The 23443-nt window shown below is 43.9% G+C and overlaps 1 protein-coding gene across 1 annotated transcript; it reads right to left on the reverse strand.

Moving 5' to 3' along the window:
• Positions 1 to 771: 771 nt before the first annotated feature.
• On the reverse strand, positions 772 to 10035 carry LOC124798861 (trypsin alpha-like). Its single transcript, XM_047262394.1, has 2 exons — positions 9661 to 10035; positions 772 to 1164 (listed from the first exon to the last, which is right to left on the reverse strand). Exons 1-2 carry the CDS (start codon positions 10033 to 10035, stop codon positions 772 to 774), a joined length of 768 nt encoding a protein of 255 aa, XP_047118350.1.
• Positions 10036 to 23443: the final 13408 nt, after the last annotated feature.

A 23443-nucleotide genomic window follows, 5' to 3' on the forward strand; every position in this document is an offset into this window, starting at 1 on the left:
TTAATATCCGCATTCTCCTCGGAGGATGACACGGCGGTCGGATGGTCCCGGTAAGCCACTTGTGGCCTGAAGATGGAATGCTTTTTTTTTAGGCGGCGTAGTGAATTAGAGTTACATGACGTCACTCATGAATTCTTCTCGGGTTATTAGCCGAGTGGTGGCGTCGTTTTGTCCCAACGTTTCGGTGAGTTTCGTACCCAGCAGCAGCGGTCCCGCATACACATTGGACAGCCACCAGATCTCGCCGCCGGGCCGCGCCACGGCCTCCCCCCCCCCCCCCTCACCACCCCCTTCCCCGAAACCGCCACCACAACCGACGCGGTGCCCCCTTTCGAAGGAACTTGATTGGCCAGCCTACAGAAGTGGATGACGGCCAAGCAGCTATACAGATATACAGAACACAGCATCCCGACACTTCGCCACCAGAAGATGATGGGTAAGAAACTCATCGAAACGCTACGACAAGACGAGTCTGATAACCCGAGAATAATGCATCAGTGGAATACGCCGAGTAAGACTGCAATTGCATATGACGTCACTGCCTATGTGGAATCACAATTTACCACTGTAATTTACCTGCCGCCTACTCCCATAAAAATCTGAACACAAATAAAAGACTTTCCAGATTAAAGATAACATCCTTTATTAGATGATACACACTGTAGAGGCACATTTTACGTATGAGAGAAGTTTGAGAACCATGAGTGTATATGAACAGTTATTACTTTGCAACCCGTTTTCCATGAATGCATATAGGATGGGAGAATTTGATCAGACGCCAGCGGCAGCCGTGATCCAGGAACGGAGGTTGCCGACGTTAGAGTAGACGCCACCTTGGGCCTCGCATGGTGTGTATGTCCATGAGACGATGCCGACCTGAGTGCTGCCGCTGACGAGCGGACCTCCGGAGCCGCCAATGCAGGTGCTCTTGCCGGCCTCGCCGGCGCAGATCATGCGGTCGGTGACGCCAAAAATGGTCACGCAGGTCGCGCGGTCGATGATGTTGATGTCCACCTTCATCATCGTGGGCGGCGCAGGCGGCCCCGTGGTGGCCGTGCCTCCCCAGCCAGTGACGGTGACTGCGAGCCCGCCTGGCGGATCGTAGCCTTGGGCAGGGAGACCCACGATCTGTATGTTGCCACCGATGGGGAAAGGAGTGGCTGCCTGCAGTGTACGAGACAGTTCGTTAATTTCTGATATGTGCGTAAAGGAAGTCTGGTAACACAATGAGCCAGTTAACAGATCAACATAGTCGTACAAAGAACTGTTAACGAATCTTTGAAAACACACTGTATGCAAGTATTACTGAATAAAAAAAAACTACAACTAGCCACATATTTTGATCGATGATTCATTTCGTAATAAGTAGTTTCAGTGTTGTACCAACGTCAGATCAGATTTAGTTTTTCCTTTTACAAATTTCTTATCTTTAGGGTTCCTTGCCTCAATATTTAAAACCGCAATCCACACAGGATCGCTTTTTTTTGTATGTGGCTCTGTCCGACTGCTCGAAACCCTTTTTCTCACGAGCAGATAAACGTGTCAAGTTTTTATTTGTGTTGGATACTGAGGTCTGTGGTCCCTTGGCGTTGTAAAAACTGAAGCTCCTAAGTCAAAGATATCAAAAGATACGGCATTTACATCACACATTTTAATTCTCACCAACTCACTCGCCAAAAACAGTCGTGTACTTGCCGTTGGCCTAGAACCATGAAATTTGGCAATAAGGTAGGCTTCACAGTATAATCGAAGCAAAATATCCGGCAACTATAGGTTTGTAACTATACCTCAGGAAAAAAGTTTTGGTCGATTCTCATGTGGCTCTTTGTTCGTCCGTCTGTTAAGACCGCTTTTTCTTATGAACGCGAACATTTATGGAAAATATAAGGCCTACGGTCTCTTGGCAGAGTAAGAAAGACGAGCTTCTAAGTCAATGTAGTCATAAGATACGGCCGTTGCATTTTTTGATACTCGCAAAGACACTCATAAAAACCTATATCTTATTGCCGATGCCGAATCGTGAACTTTTGGCATGAAACAAGGTTTCACGGTACAAAAAAAGAAAAATATCTCAAAACTGTAAGTTTATTGTTATATCACAGGAGGAAAAAGCATGTGTTCGTCATTCTGATAAGGCCCCTTTCTATCAGGAAAGTGTAGAAATATAAAGTTGAAATTTACGTCATATGCTAACGTCTATGGTCCCTTGTTGGTGTAATAAGATTAAGCTTCTAAGTTAGTACAAGCAAAAGCTTGGGCCATTTAAGCTACATATTTTGATACTCGCAAACTCTACCGAGCCTATGGGATACTTTCCGCTGGCCTAGAATCATTAAATTTGGCGGGAAGCAAGGGTTAAAAGTACAAGTTAAGGAAAAAACTCAGAGAACTGTTAATTTTTATTTATAGCGCAAGGAAACACATTTTCTTTGTGGTTTGTTATCCGACGTCTAATTTTAAGTTAAAATCATCAGTAGTTTCGCATTCCTGGTCTGATGTTCGAATTTACCTTTGCAATCCAGTCAGACTGAATGCAGAGCTGCTGAATATTGTAGTAAGAGTCGCCTGCTTCCTGTAACATGTTACGTCGCATATTGCTAACGTCAGAACATTCTTGAAAATCTTGGAATCCGTGGGACTGATAGCTTTCTAATACCAATGTCCATAACAGGCAAGAATTGTCGAGATTCTCGAATACCAGAACGGAAGAATTGTATCGAATTCTAAGTACTCGAGTCCAATTCACACATGGCTAGCTTTTTTTAATCTGTAATAGAATATTAGAGATGTCCTTGTTAACAAATACTTAACATTTAACTTATGGGAGGAAAGGCTTTTCTTCATGCATTACAGTATAGGGATCTGCATCAGTGATATGGAGCATGCTCATTTTCACCACACTCCATGTCAGTAATAAGCATGCTATCATGATATGCAACTGTAACTTTGAAATACACGCTGTAAGATGTATTAACTTCATAAACACTGTTTGGTCAAATACAGTGACGGCCAAGGTTACAAACAGATCTCTGACTGTGAATGGAAAAACGACCTTTTGGGGAAAAATTGCTTGTGTTTTCATCAAAGTAGCAGAAGATATTTTTTTCTGAAACCGTAAAAAACGAACAAGGGAATACTGCTGTAGCTTAACTGTTCAATAACAATGACAAATACACTTGACATGCACATTGGCAGTACTGATCCAACCTACATCTTAGCAGCATGTTGCAATCACCACAGTTCAACATTTGTAACACAGTTTAAGTGCCAACAACACAAATAAAATTGTAACAATTTACTTCATATGTCGCCAGTTACAGACAACAAAATTGTAACAAATTGCCAAATACGTTACCAGTTACAGGTAAGCGTGAAACGAAATAGTCACAGTTTAATCACGTACCATCGATTAGAGATAAGTGTTGAATTCAAATGCAACGAATATCTGTCTCACACGTTTCTATGCAGGTGACATGGAACAAATTGTTACTGCATAACAAATAACACCAGATCTCCAAGTAATGTCGCTTGGGTCAAGTTACTATACTGTAACGAACTGTAACAAGTGACCCCACACACTGCCATGCTTATGGCACGGGGCAAGTTGCTGTACCATATCCAACCGAAAAAAAATCTTCCTCCGCCTGTAACCGGGAAGTGGACTTATTGCATATTGTTGCTCTGTAACATATTTCATCGTGGCTAATGATGAAAACTGACAGCTAGTATTTCACTTACTATGACTGAGTTATGACGTCTAAACATTGGAACAACCAAAAACCTGTTAACTGAAAATGCATGAGCACAAATTTATTGTATATCCCTGGAAAAGATACTCATTTAGCGTAGGATATGAGTACAACATAGCTCATGTACGAATGTATTATTCCATACCGCTACCAACATAGGTGGGTTGAAATTACCATAATGGTGATTCCGAAAACCACATTTTTCTGCAACAGAATCCTTAAGAGCCGCAGCAATGAAACCGACGAAAGATGTAGTGGATCATCACTGTTCACGTCTGTTAGTTACGGAATGTAATCCAGGTCACATCAACAGTTGGTCCCACTTGGTATAGTCCGCCAATAACTTGACAACTTGAACTGCAACATCGTCCAAGTTCCGTCAGAATTCGTTCATTTCCCTCACACATATTCCTATTTTTTTTTTTTAAGTATTAAGTGTGAAACCTTTCTACGCAATGCAGATATTTTCGCACCAAGCAGCACACAAACATAGCTTTTTCTTATTGGCACACGAAGTAAGTTTACCTTTTTTACAAGAGTAGCTAGAATTTCTTTCCTTTAGAAAACTGTTCTACTGCGTCACTGCCAACAGCTAATCGTCGTCCGCTTCTTTTTCTCTTTATTAGTACTGGTGTCTTCATTATGGGCCGAAAAAATAGGTCCCTTTTTACAAGGAAGATCGTAGTTTCTCGCCATTTCTCATGAGAATTGAACATAATATTTCGTTCCTCAAGAAAAATAAATGTTGTTCAAGGAGACAAGGTTACAATATTGAGAAAGATTTATTTTCCTTGGGGAACAAAACATTATGCTTGAACTACATGAAGACGAACAAGAAATTCTGTGATTTCCTTTACTTTTTTACATACTGATGACACAAAGACCGCAGGGCACTCAAGCAGCCAAGCTTATATGAAAAGGAAGAAGAAAAAGACGAAGAAAAAAGAAGACGATAAAACTGTTATTAGTGAGAATACTGTACCTCTGGCCTCAACAACAAAGAAATACTAATTACTTTGGTAACGGAACGGGAAACTTAATGTGCTGATAACAAAAGGCTTATAGTATCTTTGGGACAAAGCAGACGGTAGTTGAGCTCAGTAGCCTTCCAGTTTATGAATTTTATTACTCGGAAATCTTTATCGTGGGTGATATCTCAATAGTCTATGCTGCTAATAGCTCACGTCTTCCACTGTGGATGATAAGAGTGCACATGGGCGTCGACAGAAATTTATGCTACAGGGCACAAGAATCTACAATTGTCATTTATGATGTCATATTGTCAGAAATTATTGTTGATTATTAACAAAAAAGCAGCAAAATTGAACTAATTAATACTCCCTAAAGTAAGGGAACTGGAAAAAACCATAAAAATACTGGTTAATGTTATAGCACCAATAAAACTGTATAGAAAACTCCATTCTTTATGTTGATCAATTTATGACATTATCTGCACGCTTACAATTTTTTAAAGATGACAGGCGTAACTGATGATATAATACAAGGTGTTTTTTGTTGTTGTTTGGTTAAAGTGTCGCCTGGATCAGTATTGAACTAGATTCATGTAAGAGAACATCACGAAACAATCACGAATCACCCAATTAATTTGGCTCTTGATAGTCTAGGATGTAGGATGAGCCATGCAAACTACCCCCTCCCCCAGTTTTACACGTTATTGCATAGCCATGCAAACAGAACAACTGAATTAGCAATTCAAAGGCTGCATTTCGTTGCACCCGATACAGTATTAAGTCTCATTTCTTCATTTATTGAAGTGGAGATCTTTTCGACATCGATTTTTCACATTTTGTTCTTCATTACTAGCCACAACATTGGTATTTTCTTACTTGGGCCCATGAATTAAGTATAGCATGATCGTATTCGTTAGAACCTGCTACAATCGCTGTGCAGTTATAAAACTAAATATGGTATCAGCAAGTCGTGACAGGGGTGCTTCGACACCCGACAAATGTAGCCTACTGTTTAGATTAAAAAGCGCAGCAGGAAGGGGGGGTATTCTTGTGGATAATTTAGATGGAAGTTCGGCAGTACACTTAGCCCACTTTGTTTTATGCTGGAAATAGGCGGAGGAAATGGTGCAGCACCATGTTGGAATGGTTCCTCTGAAGAACTCGATTGTGACTTCATGGGAAAGAGACAGAAGATAACCTTGGGTAAATTTTCGCAATATGCTGTAAATTTTCACATCTGCCTTCAATGCAGGACATTTTCGATATCCCATTGCTCAGAAGAACAGGCACAATTTCTGGCGAACAGCTTCTGTGATTCCAGAAAAGGCAACCGCCTCCGTATGTGCACGCCCTCCCCTTCATTGCGGACGCCTATGACTGTGCAATATGATCACTTCAATTATTCCCTTGATGGTCACGTTATGGTTACTGGAATACGAAAGTTGCGACATAAATTAAATAAAATATAATTAATTGGAGATAGAATTTCACTACGGTGACATCAGTCATGGTATGTTCAAATGTGTGTGAAATCTTACGGGACTTAACTGCTAAGGTCGTCAGTCCCTAAGCTTACACACTACTTAACCTAAATTATCCTAAGGACAAACACACACACACACACACACACACACACACACACGCCCGAAGGAGGGCTCGAACCTCCGCCGCGACCAGCCAGTCATGGTATACCTCTTAGTATCGTGTGGATATCCTTTTGCCCGGCATAGTGCTACAACTCGATGTGACATGGACTCAACATAACGTTGGAAGTCCCTTGCTGAAATATTGAGCCATGCTGCCTCTATACCCGTCCATAACTGCGAAAGTGTTGGCGATGCAAGATGCTGTGTCCGAATTGACCTCGCGATTACGTCCCATAAATGCTAAATGGCATTCATGTCGGGCGATCTGGGTAGCCAAATCATTCGATCGAACCTTACAGAATGTTCTCCAAACCGATTGAGGAAAACTGTGGCCTGGTTCATCGTTACCCATAAACGTTCCATCGTTGAATGGCTGCCAATTGTCTCTAAGTGGCCGAACATAGGTCCAGTTGGACAAGAGGACCAAATCCATTACGTGTAAATACAACCCATACTATTGTAGACGCACCACTAACTTGCATAATGCCTTTAGACAGCTTGTCTCCATGGCTATGAGGTGTCTGCGTCACGCTCGAACCTTATCAGGTCTTACCAGTGCAGTCGGAACTCATCTGACCAAGCCACGGTTCTTCAGACGTCTAGCGTCCATCCGATATAGTCACGAGTGCAGGAGAGGCACTGCAGGTGATGTCATGCTATTAGCAAAGGCACTAGTCTTAGTCGTCTGCTGCAATCACCCATTAACGCCAAATTTCGCCGCTCTGACTAACGGAAACTTTCTTCGTACGCGCCACATAAATTTCCGTGATTAGTCCACGCAGTACGGCTTTTTGTCTGTTAGCGCTCATGACTCTACGCAAACGACGCTGCTCTGCTCTCGATGCTTAAGTGAAGGCCGTCGGCTACAGCTTTATCCGTGGTGAGAGGAAATGTCTGAAATGTGGTATTCTCGACCCACTATTGACACTGTGAATTTCGGAATACTTACTTCCATGATGGTTTCCGAAGTGGAATGTCCCACGCATCTAGCTGCAACTAGTACCCCGCGGGCAAGGTTTGTTAATTGAGGTCCATCCATAACAACGTCCGAAACTTTTCATATGTATCACCTGGTTACAAATGAGAGCTTTGCTAATGCACTGTCCTTTTTGGCTTTGTGTACGCGATATTTTAGGGGGCAGGTCCGGCCGCGTTGGTTCAGGTCTTATTGCATTCGACGCCACATTGGGCAACCTGCGTGCCAGGTGGGGATGAAATGATGTTGAAGACAACACAACACCCAGTCCCTGAGCAGAGAAAATTCACGACGGTGCATTAAGCTGGTTCAGTATGTTGGACAACAGTGGTAGTCAGGGAGTGCGATGTAAGAATATTAACTGGTCTATTTCAAGAAATTTCTTATAGTGGTTAGTACTTCGTTCTTGTAGGTTATCTATACCAGGTTTCCTTTTGGGTTTTCGAGGGTGTAATTTTTAGTTATTTTATTGGTAAGTTATTTTATTGATAGCTTGTTAAACGTTGATCCTTTATCCGAGTGAGTATTGTTTAGCGGCAATATTAATGCATTTTGAAGAGTTAACTTTGGATTGCGACTGGGTAATAATATCCATATCTGAGGCAGGGTCGGAAGGAGATTAACAGCGATAGGTTGAAGTAAGTTCGATAAGAACTGTAGCAATATGCTACAGTTGTTATCGAACTAACTTCAACTTGTGGCGTATGCTAATAGCGTTTGTTTCTCAGATGACGAGAGTCATTTTAAAGTTTAACTGAGTGGCTGGTATAGAATGTAAGTATTCGAATATTGTATACCACGGATGCACGCTACCACCGCCGCCACCCCCCCCCCCCCCCCCTCCAGTCAAAGTGTAAGTGACAGTCAAATAAAAAAAATACCGCCCACGACAATCGGCCCATACAGCAGTTCCATTCAAAAGTAATCACCACACGCATTAAGACCTATATCACACTGGCAGATCGGACTATCAGTTCCTGTTCCATAGAAAGTGGTTGGACGCTGATGCACGAAGACCCACTTTTTCACCTCTTTGTCTGACTGAAACTAAGGTCCACCCTTGCTTTCTTCGGGTCGCCAAAGATGTGAAAATCGCTTCGCGAAACTTCCGGGCTTTAAGAAGGATGTTGCAGCGTTTCCCAACTGAATCGTTTAAGTGATGATGATAATGTTTGGTTTGTGGGGCGCTCAACTCCGCAGTCAGCAGCGCGCGCCGAAGGCCTAGTTTTTACACACTCCAATGTAGCCACTGTCAGGAGTAACGATAATGATGATAAAATGATGAGGACAACACAAACACACAGTCCTCGAGCAGAGAAAATCCGAAACCACTCCGAGAATCGAACCCGGGACCCATAGGCAGCAACGCCAGCCCTTAGACCACGAGCTGCGGACATCGCTGAAGCAAAGCCTTCGCGAAATATGAAGTGTGGAGGTAGGCATTATCTTGCGAAAAGATGTTTACATGTGAAGACTTCAACCGATTGACAGTGTGGAGGCACGCGTTATCCAGAAACAGGGTTACTGCGTCCGACAGTAGCCCTCGGTGTTCTGACCTTATGGTTCACAACAACTACTGCAAAGCGTCTTCGTTGTGGTGCTCATTGACTGGGGCTCAATCTTTCGAGGAAGGCGACGAGCAGAGCCGCTGCAATCAAAGAGCGAGGTCATCATGATCTTACTGGAAGCTGTGTGAATAGTTTTGTATTTCCCTGGCGTGGGGATGTGTAATGTTTTTGGCTTTGCCGTTTGCCCTCGGGCCGCCAGAATGCTGTCAGACAGAATACAACGTAAGCTACACTTCAATGATTTGACTGAGAAACTCTGCGACATCCTGCGTACAGTCAGTATCTGTCAATGACGACCTGAAAAAAGACGGGTGTGGACATCGCTTTGAGTCAGGCGAGGAAGTAAGAGTGAATATTGATGTGGATTCGTCAGCAGCCGACCAGATTCTACGAGATAGGAATTAATCATCTCTCGTCACCAAGTCAAATATGTGTCTTAACGCGTATGGTGATTACTTTTGAATGGAACCATTGCATGGTCCTGTATGACAGGTGTTCGGTTTTAATTTGACTGCCCCTCATAGCAACCAGTATTAGTCGTTGTGTCATCTACTTATACAAATTGCCTTACTCTACTGCATGGCATAAAATTTCGTTCCTTCACATTTTTACTAACAAACAATATGGGTTCACTTAATAAATGTTACCATGCTGCTCTTTAATGACCAAGACCTCGCTCCACTAAATTCTGTGGAACAGAGTCGGTACAATAACTGAATCGGGCAGTGATTGGAAGTAGACGGCATTCACCTGCATCACCGAGATGTCATAGTCTATCGTGGTGGGGTTGTAGTAGCCATGCAGTGCGCCGTACGCCACGGCGGACACGACGCCGCCGCTCTCGCGGGTCGTGGTGCCGGCCCTCAAACTGTAGGTGGCGAGGTTGGCGCCGTAGATGCAGTGGCCGGCGCACAGAACCCAGTTGCTGCTGATGACGGACGCCCCGCAATAATGGAGGCCGTTGATCTGCATGGAGACCATCCACGGGTAGCTGGCGATGTCGGTGAAGGTGCCGCCGATTATCCGGCCGTTCCCTCTGGCCCTGACCCTGACCCTGACCGGCCGGGGGGCGGCCAGGCCACAAGACACCAGACACAGGACCGCGAGGAGGAGGCGCAGCATCATCGCAGCTACTGTGGTCCAGCTTTGCGACACCTTTATATTAACAGCTACACTCTGTTATCTTCGTTCTCGAACATTAGATAACCTAACGGTATCATCACTGGCTTATTTCTGAAAGTAATCGCTTCAGATTACAGATATGTCTCAAGATGTAGAGGATAACAGAGTAATCAGTTTGAAGAATAGAAATTAGTTCATATGTTAGTAATAGATGTCCACTGCTCGTCATTTTGATCCATAAAAATTCCATGTATCGCCACTCCACAAAACTGTGTCCTCATTCATCATCAGTGAAAGCTTTTGACTTACCATCGACATTTAAGGCAGGATGGAATGTTTCGGCTTAAAGTTTCGTGTACATTTATGAAACAAAAGGAAGAGTGCTAGCTCATCTAGAATCAACTAAGTGCAGGAAGTGCAGAGCTTTTAATATCATTTATCCTAAGTGGTTTAGGGAAACTATCAAAGTCTAAATTACGATCATCTTGCACTTATTAACACATATCGTCGCTCTTACCTACACTAGAACCAAAATTTGCATAACATGGCCGTAAGAACAAACAGAAAAGGAAAAATCTGACAAATCAATGCACCTAATCATTGAGATCTCTCTACAGTCCAGGAGGGTGTTATTTGAACGGAGAATAGCTGCTACTTGCATCAAATAAATGATACGAAAAAAAGGCTTTTCAGTGGATCTCTCTAACCATATTTACACATTCTTTTCGAGGATGGTACACTACCTGATCTGAGGTAACCAGAAGCCTGTTAGTGGACAATAACATGGGGTGAGTCCGCACTTCGCCTTCATGTCGCCGTGTTGGGGACAGTCACAATTTCAGAATGTCTGTGGATGAATAGCCGCCCATTCTTCCTCAAGAGCCGGAGCAAGAGTTGGCAGTGATCAGAACACTGGGATCTCCATCGAATTAAACACTCTAACTCACACCAGAGGAAGATCCATTGGGTTCAGGTCGTGGCTCTGGGCAAACCAGACTATTTGACGAACGTTATTGTCTACAACCGTTGCCTCAAAGATGCTTTGTGAGATGGTGCATTGTCATGCTAATACAATCATCCTCCCCAAACTGTTACTCTACTGTGTACCAAGTACAGAATGGTTTTATACCCTTCCACATGTAGCGTTTATTTCAACGCAATTCAGGGACTGTTACCTAACCACAATAAGCATATCCATAACTTAAGAAAACCACGTGTATTCGTCGTTATTGGTACTATACACGATGGCAGGTAACGTTTTACAGATATTCGACAAACCCACAGGTCATACTGTGACTCATTACGGAAAAATCACTCGTTTCTTGTCATCCATTCTCCAACAGCGTCGCTTTTCGCACCACCTCAGGCGTCGCTTAGCACTGAATGCATATATGTTACGCTAATAAGGGCTGCTAGACCAGTTTACTCCATTCTGTTTGACTCCCTAATCACAATGTTTCTGCTAGCTGGATTGCAGGCACCTCTTTGGGTCTCACGAGTGATTCCTTCGCTGATTCCATTCGATTGTTTGCAACCATCCTCCGAAACGCCCAGCAGTCCCCCTCCATCAAACCTAGACAGATTTTGCTTCAATAAAGCTCTTAGGACAAAATCCCTGTGCTAACTTAATTTAGTTTGTTTCATTATCTCGGCATCATTCTCGCAGAGCTATTCTTTACTGAGTGACTGTCTCATTCGACACAATGACCTCTGCAGATGTAAGATCGTCTTAGTTATAAGGAACTGAAAAGATTGTCCCACAGAATAAAAGCACATGTATGACCCCGATAAATGTATTGTGATTAACATTACTTTACGTAGCTAACTACCACAGTGTTCTACAAGATCGTCGTTTGATTGCAAATAGTTACTAGTATACTGATCGTAGTGACCGGTTGCCGTTTCTTCAGCTTGGTCCGAGCAGGAACTCGTGGGTGGGGGATAGCTAGTGATTAGGAGCTCCAATGTTGGGCACGTTTTGGAGCCCCTTAGGAAGACAGCGTTCAGGTCTCAAAAGAAAGATTACACGCAATCGGTATGCCTGACGGAATGCCTCCTCCCAGATGTGGAGGCGGCCTTGACAGCGGCTATCGAGCGTGGAGAGTACGAGGTGCATTCAAGTTCTAAGGCCTCCGATTTTTTTTCTAATTAACTACTCACCCGAAATCGATGAAGCTGGCGTTACTTCTCGACGTAATCGCCCAGCAGACGCACACATTTTTCACAACGCTGACACCATGATTGCATGGCAGCGGCGAAGGCTTCTTTAGGAGTCTGTTTTGACCACTGGAAAATCGCTGAGGCAATAGCATCACGGCTGGTGAATGTGCGGCCATGGAGAGTGTCTTTCATTGTTGGAAAAAGCCAAAAGTCACTAGGAGCCAGGTCAGGTGAGTAGGGAGCATGAGGAATCACTTCAAAGTTGTTATCACGAAGAAACTGTTGCGTAACGTTAGCTCGATGTGCGGGTGCGTTGTTTTGGTGAAACAGCACACGCGCAGCCCTTCCCGGACGTTTTTGTTGCAGTGCAGGAAGGAATTTGTTCTTCAAAACCTTTTCGTAGGATGCACTTGTTACCGTAGTGCCCTTTGGAACGCAATGGGCAAGGATTACGTCCTCGCTGACCCAGAACATGGACACCATCATTTTTTCAGCACTGGCGATTACCCGAAATTTTTTTGGTGGCGGTGAATCTGTGTGCTTCCATTGAGCTGACTGGCGCTTTGAATCTGGATTGGAAAATGGCATCCACGTCTCATCCATTGTCACAACCGACGAAAAGAAAGTCCCATTCATGCTGTCGTTGCGCGTCAACACTGCTTGGCAACATGCCACACTGGCAGCCATGTGGTCGTCCGTCAGCATTCGTGGTACCCACCTGGATGACACTTTTCGCATTTTCAAGTCGTCATGCAGGCTTGTGTACACAGAAGCCACAGAAATGCCAACTCTGGAGGCGATCTGTTCAACAGTCATTCGGCGATCCCCCAAAACAATTCCCTCCACTTTCTGGATTATGTCGTCAGACCGGCTTGTGCAAACCCAAGATTGTTTCGGTTTGTTGTCACACGATGTCCTGTCTTCATTAAACTGTCGCACCCATGAACGCACTTTCGACACATCCATAACTCCATCACCACATGTCTCCTTCAACTGTCGATGAATTTCAATTGGTTTCACACCACGCCAATTCAGAAAACGAATGATTGCACGCTGTTCAAGTAAGGAAAACGTCGCCATTTTAAGTATTTAAAACAGTTCTCATTCTCGCCGCTGGCGGTAAAATTCCATCTGCCGTACGGTGCTGCCATCTCTGGGACGTATTGACAATGAACGTGGCCTCATTTTAAAACAATGATGTTTCTATCTCTTTCCAGTCCGGAGAAAAAAAATCGGAGGCCTTAGAACCTTAATGCACCTCGTACATTCGCCTTGCTGCAAGTTGTGGCTCACGTCGGCACCAATGACGCCTGTCTCTTGGCAGGTCATACAAGCGACAGGCGGAGATACTGAAGACTGCTGGCCTCGCACGTGGGGTGCAAGTAGAGCTCGCAGTTTGCACCATCGTTCCCTGGGTTGACCGGGATTCTTTGGTTTGCAGCCGAGTGGGGGGCCTTAACCAAAGGCTTCGTCGCTCTGTGACGTCTTGACCGCAGATTTCTGGACCTGCAATATGGGGTTGGTATTTGTAGGACTCCTCTTCAAAGTGGTTCAAATCGCTCTGAGCACTATGGGACTTAACATCTGAGGTTATCACTCCCTTAGAATTTAAAACTACTTAAACCTAACTAATTTAAGGACATCACACACATCCATGTCCGAGGAAGGATTCGAACCTGAGACCGTAGCGGTGGTGAGTTTCCAGACAAGCGCCTAGAACCGCTCGGCCACTGCGGCGGGCAGGACTCCTCTTGATAGGTTACGTCTGCTCTAGACAAAGGAAAGAGCTAATTGAGTACCAGAGTACTTGTGAAGTGCCCATGGCGTTCCTTTGAGGCTTAGATGTAGCCTGAGGTACTCTCATGCGCACTCGCCTGTCGATACGCAATACGGAAATCAAACGGCTTTCAGAATAAAGTCAGCTCGAATTTAAAAATTCTATCAGTAAATTGTTGAAGCATTCGAAACAAAATTTCCACAGATCTGCCACCCAGGAATCTTCTACAGTTCAGATTATTCTTAGGACTTAGGACTGGTTAAAACCCGAAGTAAAAAGCTTTGATATATTTGGGGAGTCTTGGAATGTTTATCGGAAAGACAGATTAGACGCCTTAGGAGGGGAAGTGTCCACTGCAGTCGACAAATCATTATCTCTACTGAGCCCTGAAACTTAGTATGATAGTGAAGTTATCTGGTCGCGAGTAACACAGCTGGGTGAAACGACATTAATTGTTGGATGTTTTTACCAACCACTCCATTCCACTGTGACAAAGTTATTCAAAGTAAATCTATGGTCAGTTACGCATAGATACTCAGATCATGTAATAATAGTTGGTGGTGACTTTAACCTACGGAGTATACACTGGAACGTGTATGGATTCATTGCAGTGGGTACAGACCGTCTTATGAAGTACTTTTGAACACGTTTTCCGAAAACTGTCTTGAACTGCTGGTGGAAGTGTCTCGAGCGTTGTAGCTACAAGCAGACCTGACCTTATCGATAGCGTCACTACAGAGACAGGGTTTAGTGATCGTGATATCACCATAAATATTATGGTTACGAAAGCTAATAAATCAGTCAAGAGGGCTAGGAACGTGTTTCTGTTAGAAAGGACACAGAAGCAGTTGTTAGCAAATCACTAAGACAACGAACCGTAATAATCTAGTTCCGGAATGACAGACACAGAGTAATTATGGGCCAACATCAAACTGATTGCAAATGGCCCTCTGGGAAAATATGTGACTAGTAAATGGATTAAGGATGGAAAACGCTCACCGTGGTTAATGGTGAAATTCCGAAAATCCTGAGGAAGTGAAAGATGTTGCGTTCTCGGTTCAAAAGAGGACGCGCAAGTGACGACAGGCAAATATTAGTGGGATTCGAGCGCCTAATAACGGATCTATGCGCGAAGCATACAAAAGCTACGACCGTCACAACTTGGCTAAAGATCTGGTTGAGAACCTGGGAAAATTCTCTTCCTATGTGCAATATCTAAGCGGCTCTAAGGCTTCCATCTAGTCACTCGTTGATCAGTCTGGTTTGGCAGCAGAAGACAGCAAAACCAAGGCCGAAGTTTTGATTTCCACATTTAAGAAATCACTCACGTAGGAGAAATGTACAAAAATACTGTTGTTTGACCATCGCACAGAGTCGTCTATGGATGGTACAGTAATAAGCATACCTGGCCTGGTGAAACAACTGAAAGAATTGGATACAAGTAAGTCGCCAGATCCAGATGGAGTCCCACCTTGATCTTAGAAACAGTACTCTACATTATTGGCCCCTTACTTAGTTTGTACTTACAACAAATCTCTTCACCAGCACAAAGTGACAAGCTACTGGGAAAAAGCGCAGGTGACTCCTGTAAACAAGAAAGGTGAAAAAACGCACTCATAAACTTACAGACCAATATTCTTAACATAGGATTCCTGGAGAATTTTGATATTCTGAATTCGAATATAATAAATTTCCCAGAGACCGAAAGCTCATGTCCACGAACCAGAACGGCATTAGAAAGCATCGTTCGTGCAGCTTGCTCTTTTCTCATATGATGTACTGCAATTTGTGGTATAAGATACACGTGGTCTAGTGATCAGAGGGTTTGGTGTCCTCTGAAAAAAAAAAAGAGTTAATCGCTCAAAGACGAACTTGAACAAGCGTCATGGTACGTCCGCCTCAAACAACAAAACGAACAAAATTAGATCACAAAAAAGCGGTAGCGTGTTATATTAGTAATCAAAACATCATCGGGCCCGAGGTTAGTTACGTTTAAGTAGTTCTAAGTTCTAGGGGACTGATGACCTCAGATGTTAAGTCCCGTAGTGCTCAGAGCCATTTGAACCATTTCTTTGAAAGTGTTATGACACATCTCTCCATTGGCAAAAGATTCCGGAATAGTCCCCCATTCGAATCACCGTGGAAGAACTCCGAAGGGGGAGAAGCCATGAGAAAAAGATTGAATATTTAACGAAAGGATAACGTTCTACGAATCGGGGCGTGGAATGTCAGAAGCTTGAACTTGGTAGGGAAACTAGAAAATCTGAAAAGGGAGATGCAATGGCTCAATCGAGATATAGTAGGGGTCAGTGAAGTGAAATGGAAAGAAGTCAAGTATTTCTGGTCAGATGAGTATAGGGTAATATCAACAGCAGCAGTAAATGGTGTAATACGAGGATCATTCGTTATGAATAGGAAGGAACGGCAAAGAATGTGTTACTGTGAACAGGGTTGTTCTTATGAAAATCGACAGCACCCAACACCAACAACGACAGTTCAGGTGTAGATGGCGACGTCGCAAAATGATGATTAAGAGACAGAAAAGGCATATGATGATATTGAGAGGGAAATACATTACGTAAAGGGAGATGAAAATCAAATAGTATTGGGAGACTGGAATGCAGTTGTAGGGGAAGGAGCATAAGAAAAGGTTACAGGAGAATACGGTCGAGGGGCAAGGAATGGGAGAGGAAAAATACTAATTCAGTTCTGTAACAAGTTTCAACTAGTAATAACGTGGTACTCTGTTCAAGAACCACAAGAAGAGGGATATTCATGGAAAATGCCGGTGATTAGGGAAGATTTTAGTTAGATTACATCATGGTCAGACAGAGATTCCGAAATCAGATACTGGATTGTAACCTTACCCCGGAGGAGGATCTAGACTCAGATCACAGTATGGTAGTGATGAAGATTAGGATGAAGTTTAAGACCTTAGTTACGAAGAATCAATACTCACGGAAGTGGGATACAGAAGTACTAAGGAACGACGAGATACGCTTGAAGTTCTCTAAGGCTATAGATACATCAATAAGGAATAGCTCAGTAGTCATTACAGCTGAAGAGGAATTGACAGTTCTCAAACGGGTCACCACAGAAGCTGGAAAGATAAACATAGGTACAAAGAAGGTAACTGTGAAGAAACCATCGATAACAGAAGAAATAATTCATTTGGTTGACGAAAGGAGGTAGTACAAAAGTGTTCCACGAAACTCAGGAATACAGAACGTCACTGAGGAATGAAATAAATAGGAAGTGAAGGGAAGCTAAGACGAAATGGCTGCATGGAAAAAGTGAAGACATCGAAAAGATATGATTGTCAGAAGGACAGACTTAGCATACCTAAAAGTGAAAATAACCTGCTGGGACATTACAAGAATGGGTGATAACAGTAAGAGTGCAACAGGAGTTCCATTGCTAAATGCGGAGGTGAGAGCTGATGGGCGGAAACAATGCAATGAAAGCCTCTATGAGGGGGGTGATTTGCATGATGTGAAAGAAGAGGAAACAGGAGTCTATTTAGAAGAGAGTCCAGTATAAGACTCAGAATTTAAAAGAGATCTGGAGCATTTAAGATCAAATAAGGCAGAAGTAATAGATAACATTCCCTCAGAATTTCTAAAATCACTGTAGGTAGGTTCAAATGGCTCTGAGCACTGTGGGACTTAACATCTGAAGTCATCAGTCCCCTAGAACTTAGAACTACTTAAATCTAACTAACCTAAGGAAATCACACACATCCATGCCCGAGGCAGGATTCGAACCTGCGACCGTAGCAGTCTCGCGGTTCCGGACTAAAGCGCCTAGAACCGCTCGCCCACCGCGGCCGGCAAAATCACTGTAGGAAATGCCAACAAAACGACTATTCCCGTTGGTGTGTAGAATGTGTGAATCTGGCGACTCAGCATCTCACTTTCGGAAAAAATATCATCCGCACAATTCAGAAGACTTGAAGAGCTGACAAGTGTTGGAATTATCATACAGTCAGCTTAACAGCTCATGCATCCAAGTTGCTTACAAGAATACTATACAGAAAAATGGAAAAGAAAATTGAGGATGTGCTAGATGACGATCAGTTTGGGTCTAGAAAAGGTAAAGGAACGAGAGAGACAATTCTGGTGTTGCGGCTAATAATGGAAGCAACACTAACGAAAAGTCAAGACTCATTCGTAGTATCTGTCGACCTGGAAAAAGCATTTTACATTGTAAAATAGTGCAAGATGTTCGAAATTCTGAGAAAAATAGGGGTAAGCTATAGGGAGACGGGTAATACACAAGATCCAAGAGGAAATAATATGAGTGGACGACCAAAAACGAAGTGCTCGTATTAAAAAAGGGTGTAAGTCAGGGATGTAGTCTTTCACCCTACAGTTCAATCGGTATATCGAAGAATCAGTGATGGAAATAAAAGAAATGTTAAGGAGTGGAATTAAATTTCCAGACGAAAGGATATCAATAATACGATACGCTGATACATTGCTATTCTTAGTGGAAGTGAGGAAGAATTACATGATCTGCTGAACAGAATGAACAATCTAATGAGGACAGAATATGGAATGAGAGTAAATCGAAGAAGGACAAAAGTAATGAAAAGAAGCAGAAATGAGAACAGAGAGAAACTTAACAACAGGATTGATGTCACGAAGTAGAGAAAGTTAAAGAATTCAGCTACCTAGGCACTAAAATAACCAGTGACGGAGAAGCAAGGAGGACATCAAATAACAGCGATGCATTTGAGAGTTGGTGCTACAGACGAATGTTGAAAATTATGTGGGCTGATAAGGTAAGGAATGAGGAGGTTCTGTACAGAATCGGAGAGGATAGGAATACATGGAAAACACTGATAAGGAGAAGGGACAGGATGATTTAACATCTGTTAAGACATGATGGAATGACATCCATGGTACTAGAGGGAAATGTAGAGTGCAAACACTGTAGAGAAAGACAGAGATTAGAATACATACAGCAAATAATTGAGGAAGTTGGTTGCAAGTGCTCCTCTGAGATGAAGAGGTTAGCACAGAAGAGGAGTTCGTGGCGGGCCGCATCAAACCTGTCAGAAGACTGATGACTCAAAAAAAGAAAAAGAAAAACAGTTTCCATAAATCTGTATTTCCAAAAAGCATTAGACACGCTACTCCACCACAGACTGTTAACAAAGGTATGTGCATACGGATTAGGCTCCCATGTATGTGGCTGTCTCGAAAACGTCCTGGGTAATAGACTCCGATCGTTGTCCTCGACGACGGTTGTTCATCGGAGACAGGCGTAGCGTCAGGAGTGCCCCAGGGAAGTGCGATATGACGTTGATATTTTGTATATACACAAACGATCTGGCAGACAGAATGGGCAGCAATCTGTGGTTGTTAGCTGTTGATGCTGTGATGTACGGGAACGTGTCGAAGATAAGTAATGTAAGTTCATACAAGATAATCTAGAAACAATTTCTGGTTACTTTAATTAATGGCAAATGGCTCTTAATGTAGAAAAATATAAGGCAAGGCATATCGGTAGGAAAAACATACCCTTAATGTTCGGATACAGCGTTAGTAGTGTCCTACGTAAGGCTGTCACGTCGTTTAAATAGCTGGGCGTAACTTTGCGATGCGGTATGAAATGGAACGGGCATGTGAGGGTTGTGGCAGGGAAGGCGAATTGTCCACTTCGGTTTATTGGGAGAATTTGAGGAAAGTGTGGTTCATTTGAAAAGGAAGCTGCACACAAGACCTATACTTGAGTATTGCTAGAGGGTATGGGATCCACACTAGGTTCAATTGAAAGAAGACATCGAATCAATTCAGAGGCGAGCTTCTGTATTTATTACCGGTGAGTTCGATCAACATGTAAGTGCTGCAGATATGCTTCGGGAGAACAGATGGGAATCCCTGGAGGAAAGAAGACATTCATTTCGAAGATCATTACTGAGAGAGTGTAGAGATCTGTTATTTGATGCTGATTTCAGAACGATCCTACTACTGTCATCACACATTCCGCGTAGGGACCACGAAAATAAGACACGAGAAATTAGGGCTCTATCTGCGAGTGGAACAGGAAAATAAACGACTAGTTGTGGTAAAAGTTACCGTCCACAACGCAACGTACGTTAGCTTGCGGATTAAGTATGGTATGTATGTAGATGCAGTTGTGAAAGTGCATTGAATCATAGTCCTTTCAACAGTTAAGATGTTGTGCGTGAAGATACAAGCCGAAGAGCCTGCCTAATATCGTGTAGGACCCCGCGAGCACGCAGAAGCGCCGCAAAACGACGTGGCATGGACTCGACTAATGATTGAAGTAGTGCTAGAGGGAACCACAAAACCAGCAGGGCTGTCCAAAAATCCGTACTAAGAGTTGGAGATCTCTTCTGAACAGTACGTTGCAAGCCATTCCAGATATACTCAATAATGTGCATGTCTTGAGAGTTTGGTGGCCAGCAGAAGTGTTTAAATTCACAAGAGTGTTCCTGGAGCCACTATGTGGCAATTCTGGACGTGCGGGGTGTTGCATTGTCCTGCTGTAATTGCCCAAGTCCGTCGGTATGCACAATGGACATGATTGGATGCAGATGATCAGACAGGATGCTTACGTACGTGCCACCCGTCAGAGTCGTATCTAAACGTATCAGGGTTCCCATATCACTCGAGCAGCACACGCTTCATGCCATTACAGAGCCTCCAACAGCTTGAACCCCCGCTGAAATGCGCGTTCCATGGATTCATGACGTTGTCTCCATATCCGTGCACGTTCGTCCGATCGATATTGTTTAAAATGAGACTTGTCCGACCAGGCACCATTTTCCCAGTGATCAACAGGCCAATGTCGGTGTTGACGGACCCAGGTGAGGCTTAAAGCTTTGTGACGTGCAGTCATCAAGATTACGCGAGTGGGTCTTCGGCTCCGAAACTCCATATCGATGATGCTTCTTTGAATGGTTCTCACGCTGACGCTTGTTGATGGCTCAGCACTAAAATATACAGCAATATGCGGAAGGGTTGCAATTCTGTCACGTTGAAAGATTCTCTTCAGACGTCGTTGGTCCCGTGTTTGCAGGATTTTTCCCGTCCGCAGCTATGTCGGAGATTTGATTCCTGATATTCACGGTACACTCATGATATGGTCGTAAGGAAAATCCCCACGTCATCGCTACCTCGTAGATACTGTGTCCCATCGATCGTGAGCCGAGTGTAACACCACGTTTAAACTCACTACAGTCCTGACAACCTGCCATTGTAGCAGCAGCAACCGGTCTAACAAATGGGCCACACACGTGCTGTCTTATAAAGGCGTTGCCGACCGTAGCGTCGTATTCTGCCTGTTCACGTATCTCTGTATTTGAATACGCATGCCTACACCAATTCCTTTGGCGATTCACTCTATAAGGGGCAGTCAAATGATAACAAGTGAAATAGAAAAAAATAACTAACTCTTTTTTAAGTAACTGTTAATATACAATACTGGTCATTAAAAGTGCTACACCACGAAGATGACGTGCTACAGAGGCGAAATTTACCCGACGGGAAGTAGATCCTCTGATATGTAAATGATTAGCTTTACAGAGCATTCACACAAGGTTGGCGCCGGTGGCGACACTTACAACGTGCTGACATGAGGAACGTTTCCAACCGATTTCGCGGGCTGGCGCTACAGTCTGGAACCGAGCGACCGCTACGGTCGCCGGTTCGAATCCTGCCGCGGGCATGGATGTGTGTGATATCCTTAGGTTAGTTAGGTTTAATTAGTTCAAAGTTCTAGGCAACTGATGACCTCAGAAGTTAAGTAGCATAGTGTTCAGAGCCATTTGAACCATTCCAACCGATTTCTCACACACAAACAGCAGTTGACCGGCGTTGCCTGGTGATGCCACGTGTAAGGAGGAGAAATGCGTACCATCACGTTTCCGACTTTGATAAAGGTCGGATTGTAGCCTATCGCGACTGCGGTTTATCAAATCGCGACATTGCTGCTCGCGTTGGTTAAGATCCAATCACTGTTATCAGAATATGGAATCGGTGGGTTCAGGAGGGTAATGCGGAACGCCGTGCTGGATCCCAACGGCCTCGTATCACTAGCAGTCGAGATGACGGGCATCTTATCCGCATGGCTACAACGGATCGTGCAGCCACGTCTCGATCCCTAAGTCAACAGATGGGGACGTTTGCAGGACAATAACCATCTGGACGAACAGTTCGACGATTTTTGCAGCAACATGGATTATCAGCACAGAGACCATGGCTGAGGTTACCCTCGACGCTGCATCACAGACAGGAGAGCCTGCGATGGTGTACTCAACGACGAACGTGGGTGCACGAATGGCAAAACGTAATTTTTTCGGATGAATTCAGGTTCTGTTTACAGCGTCATGATGGTTGCATCGCTGTTTGGCGACATCGCAGTGAACGCACATTTGAAGCGTGTATTCGTCATCGCCATACTGGCGTATCACCCGTCGTGATGGTATGGGTTGCCATTGGTTACACGTCTCGCTCACGTCTTGTTCGCATTGACGGCACTTTGAACAGTGGACGTTACATTTCAGATGTGTTACGACCCGTGGCTCTACCCTTCATTCGATCTCTGTGAAACCCTACATTTCAGCAGGATAATGCACGACCGCAACTCGCAGGTCCTGTACGGGCCTTTCTGGATACAGAAAACTTTCGACTGCTGCCCTAGCCAGCACATTCTCCAGATCTCTCACCAACTGAAACAGTGTGGTCAATGGTGGCCGAGCAACTGGCTCGCCACAATACGACAGCAACTACTTGTGATGAACTGTGGTATCGCGTTGAAGCTGAATGGGCAGCTGTACCTGTACACGCCCTCCAAGCTCTGTTTGACTCAACGCCCAGGCGTATCAAGGCCGTTATTACCGCCAGAGGTGGTTGTTCTGGGTACTGATTTCTCAGGATCTATCCACCCAACTTGCGTGAAAATGTAATCACATGTCAGTTCTAGTATAGTATATTTGCCCAATGAATACTCGTTTGTCATTTGCATTTCTTCTTGGTGTAGCAATTTTAATGGCCAGTAGTGTACTTATCCCATTAAGAGGATCAACGCTCTCGCTGGAAATGTGGGTCTTTGCCTACGGAACCATGATTGTTCTCAGACGCGAATCTCTTCGTCCAAACTTAGATGACGGCATCAGATGTCTTTCTTTAAGTTCGAAAGGTTTGTAGGTCGCATGCCAACAGATTCGGACTGTATGAAAAATGGTTCAAATGGCTCTGAGCACTATGGGACTCAACTGCTGAGGTCACAAGTCACCTAGAACTTAGGACTAGTTAAACCTAACTAACCTAAGGACATCACAAACAACCATGCCCGAGGCAGGATTCGAACCTGCGACCGTAGCGGTGTTGCGGTTCCAGACTGCAGCGCCTTTAACCGCACGGCCACTTCGGCCGGCTCGGACTGTATGAATAGTTGGTTAGAGCTTCCTATCGAAACTTCTGCAGCGTAGCCGAAATAACC

This window comes from Schistocerca piceifrons, chromosome 5 (genome assembly GCF_021461385.2).
Source record: "Schistocerca piceifrons isolate TAMUIC-IGC-003096 chromosome 5, iqSchPice1.1, whole genome shotgun sequence".
Lineage (NCBI taxonomy): Eukaryota > Metazoa > Arthropoda > Insecta > Orthoptera > Acrididae > Schistocerca > Schistocerca piceifrons.